Genomic DNA, 2,143 nt, shown 5'->3' on the forward strand with positions numbered 1-2,143 from the left:
GTGGCTAGTGGCTACTGTACTGAAGAGCCTAGGTCTAGACTACTTATTTTTATGTATTTCATGTTTATTTAGAGAAACTGAGTGGGGGAGGGTCAGAGAGAGAGAGATTGGAAGAGAGAGAAACCTAAGCAGGCTCTGTGCTGTCAGTACAGAGCCTGACCCAGGCCTCCCTCTGACAAACAGTGAGATAATGACCTAAGCTGAAATCAACAGTTGGACGCTGAACTCACTGAGCCAGCCAGACACGCTGGTCTACACTATTTTTAAAGATAACCATTCTATTGTTCACTGGATGCTCACAACAGATCAAGATGATGCCAGGGCACATAGGGAGAAATGATTGCTTTTTCTTCCAGCCCTATACTAACTTCCTTGTTAATTCATTTGGGACAAAGTTATGAAATGCTTGCCCTAAGGCAAGAGGAGGAAGGATTGGCTTCAACATGGAAAGAGCATACTCTGAGAGGAGACTCAGAGCTTTGTGAGGTGGTTATGGAACAGTGCTTGGTGGAGATTTATGGTTGGAATTTATGGTCCAGGTTTTCTAGACTGGGTCTTTCAGGAAAATAAATATGGGAAATATAGTTACTTATTAGGAACAATATGGTATAATGGAATGAGTTCTAGATCAAGGGTCAGGAGTACTGGGCATTGGTCTAGGGGGAGAAAGGTAAACTAAAATGTATCAAGCCTACTATAACACTAAAGCACTTAACATTTTCTTATTCGCTTCTCACAATAAGCCCAATAGTTAGGAATTCTAACCAATTCCAATTAACATGAATAAGTTGAGCCTGGAGAGATAGTATAGTGTCCTCGCTTATCGAGGATTTATGATAAAGTCTTAGCTCTAATTCCAAAGCCACTAGGTTCTTAACATTATAATCTACATACATGCCATATAGCCTCTATCTTCTACATTTGTAGGCTTTATCTTCTACAAATTAGGCTTTAACTAAAGAAGCAGAACCAGGCATGCATCTCATGCTGGAGCTCAAGTCCACAACAGAGGCAGTGATAAAGAGAAGACCACTAGCATGCTGGAAGCCACCGCATGAGATGGAACCCCACAAGATAAAACTGCCCCATTTCCATCTTGTTGCCTCTCCCTTTGGTCATAAAAGAATTTTGCAGCAGCCGAGGTTCTTCATCATTGAATGAAGCACATGTACCTGGCCCAGGAGTCAGACTGCCTGGATGCTCCAAGGGAAGATAGAGCATTTGCAGGCCCAGTGGCTGCTCCATAGCAGTGAGCTGAATCAGCAGATCAGCAACAAAGTGTAAGAGTGACAAAATGGCTAGAGTTTCCCTTAATCTCTTTTCCCAACAATCTTCTCTGTAGCCCATCATGATGGGAAGCACATAGGGGATTCTGGGAGATGTAGTTTACCTTACTGAAGCTGACGCATAACAAAGCCATCACATAGGTACTCAGTAAATATTTGTTGAATGAATGAATGAGTGAATGAACATTGTGCTGCTTCCCTTGGAAGTTTTTTGGGAATCGGAACACCTAATTGTGGCTCTGCTTCTTATAAGCCAAGCCATCTGGAACAAGTCACTTAATCCTTTGAGTCTTGATTTACTTGTCTATAAAATTCCAAGAATAATCCTGGTTAATAGGACTTTTATAGGGATCAGTTGGGATGATCTGAACAAAAGCACTGTGAACATCATAAAGCATAAAACAAATGTATTGTTTTAATTATGAATGTTGTTACTACTTCAGCTTCCTAATCTATCATATGGAGTAATAGTTCCTGAGCAATTTACCTTACAGGTGTGCTAGGAAGATTAAATAGGATGAAGTATGTAGAGTACTCTGCCAGCTATGCCATGGCATATACTTCAAAAGTGAGACTTCAGTTATCCTTTGACACTGAGATACATTTTGCACCTAATGTTTTAGTTCTGGGCTAAATGGGTTAGAGGGACAAGTGTGTAATTGGGAACTCTGAGAGCTGGAGGGCAGTGGCCATTTCTTGGATGGGAGTTGTGGGCAGTGGATAAAGTTTCTGTTCTATAAGTTTGGGCTTGCATTTCATAGCAACCAAACCTGCTCATCAAAATGAAGAAATCCCTGCGGAAGTTCTTAGTGAAGATGGCATAGAGGAAGGGGTTGGCACAGGAGTTGATGGGGTAG

The 2,143-nt window shown here is 41.5% G+C and overlaps 1 protein-coding gene across 3 annotated transcripts in view; it reads right to left on the bottom strand.

Annotated features, from left to right (window-relative positions):
* Positions 1–258: 258 nt before the first annotated feature.
* The window catches only part of FSHR (follicle stimulating hormone receptor), a 176,818-nt gene continuing 174,933 nt past the window's right edge, over positions 259–2,143 (bottom strand). For all 3 annotated transcript variants that reach the window (XM_042932231.1, XM_042932232.1, XM_042932230.1), the window contains one exon: positions 259–2,143. This exon is cut by the window's right edge and continues 987 nt beyond it. In XM_042932231.1, the coding sequence (XP_042788165.1) occupies positions 1,906–2,143 (238 nt within the window). In that variant the 3' untranslated portion in view covers positions 259–1,905.

This window comes from Panthera leo, chromosome A3, assembly GCF_018350215.1.
Source record: "Panthera leo isolate Ple1 chromosome A3, P.leo_Ple1_pat1.1, whole genome shotgun sequence".
In the NCBI taxonomy this organism is placed as follows: Eukaryota; Metazoa; Chordata; class Mammalia; order Carnivora; family Felidae; genus Panthera; species Panthera leo.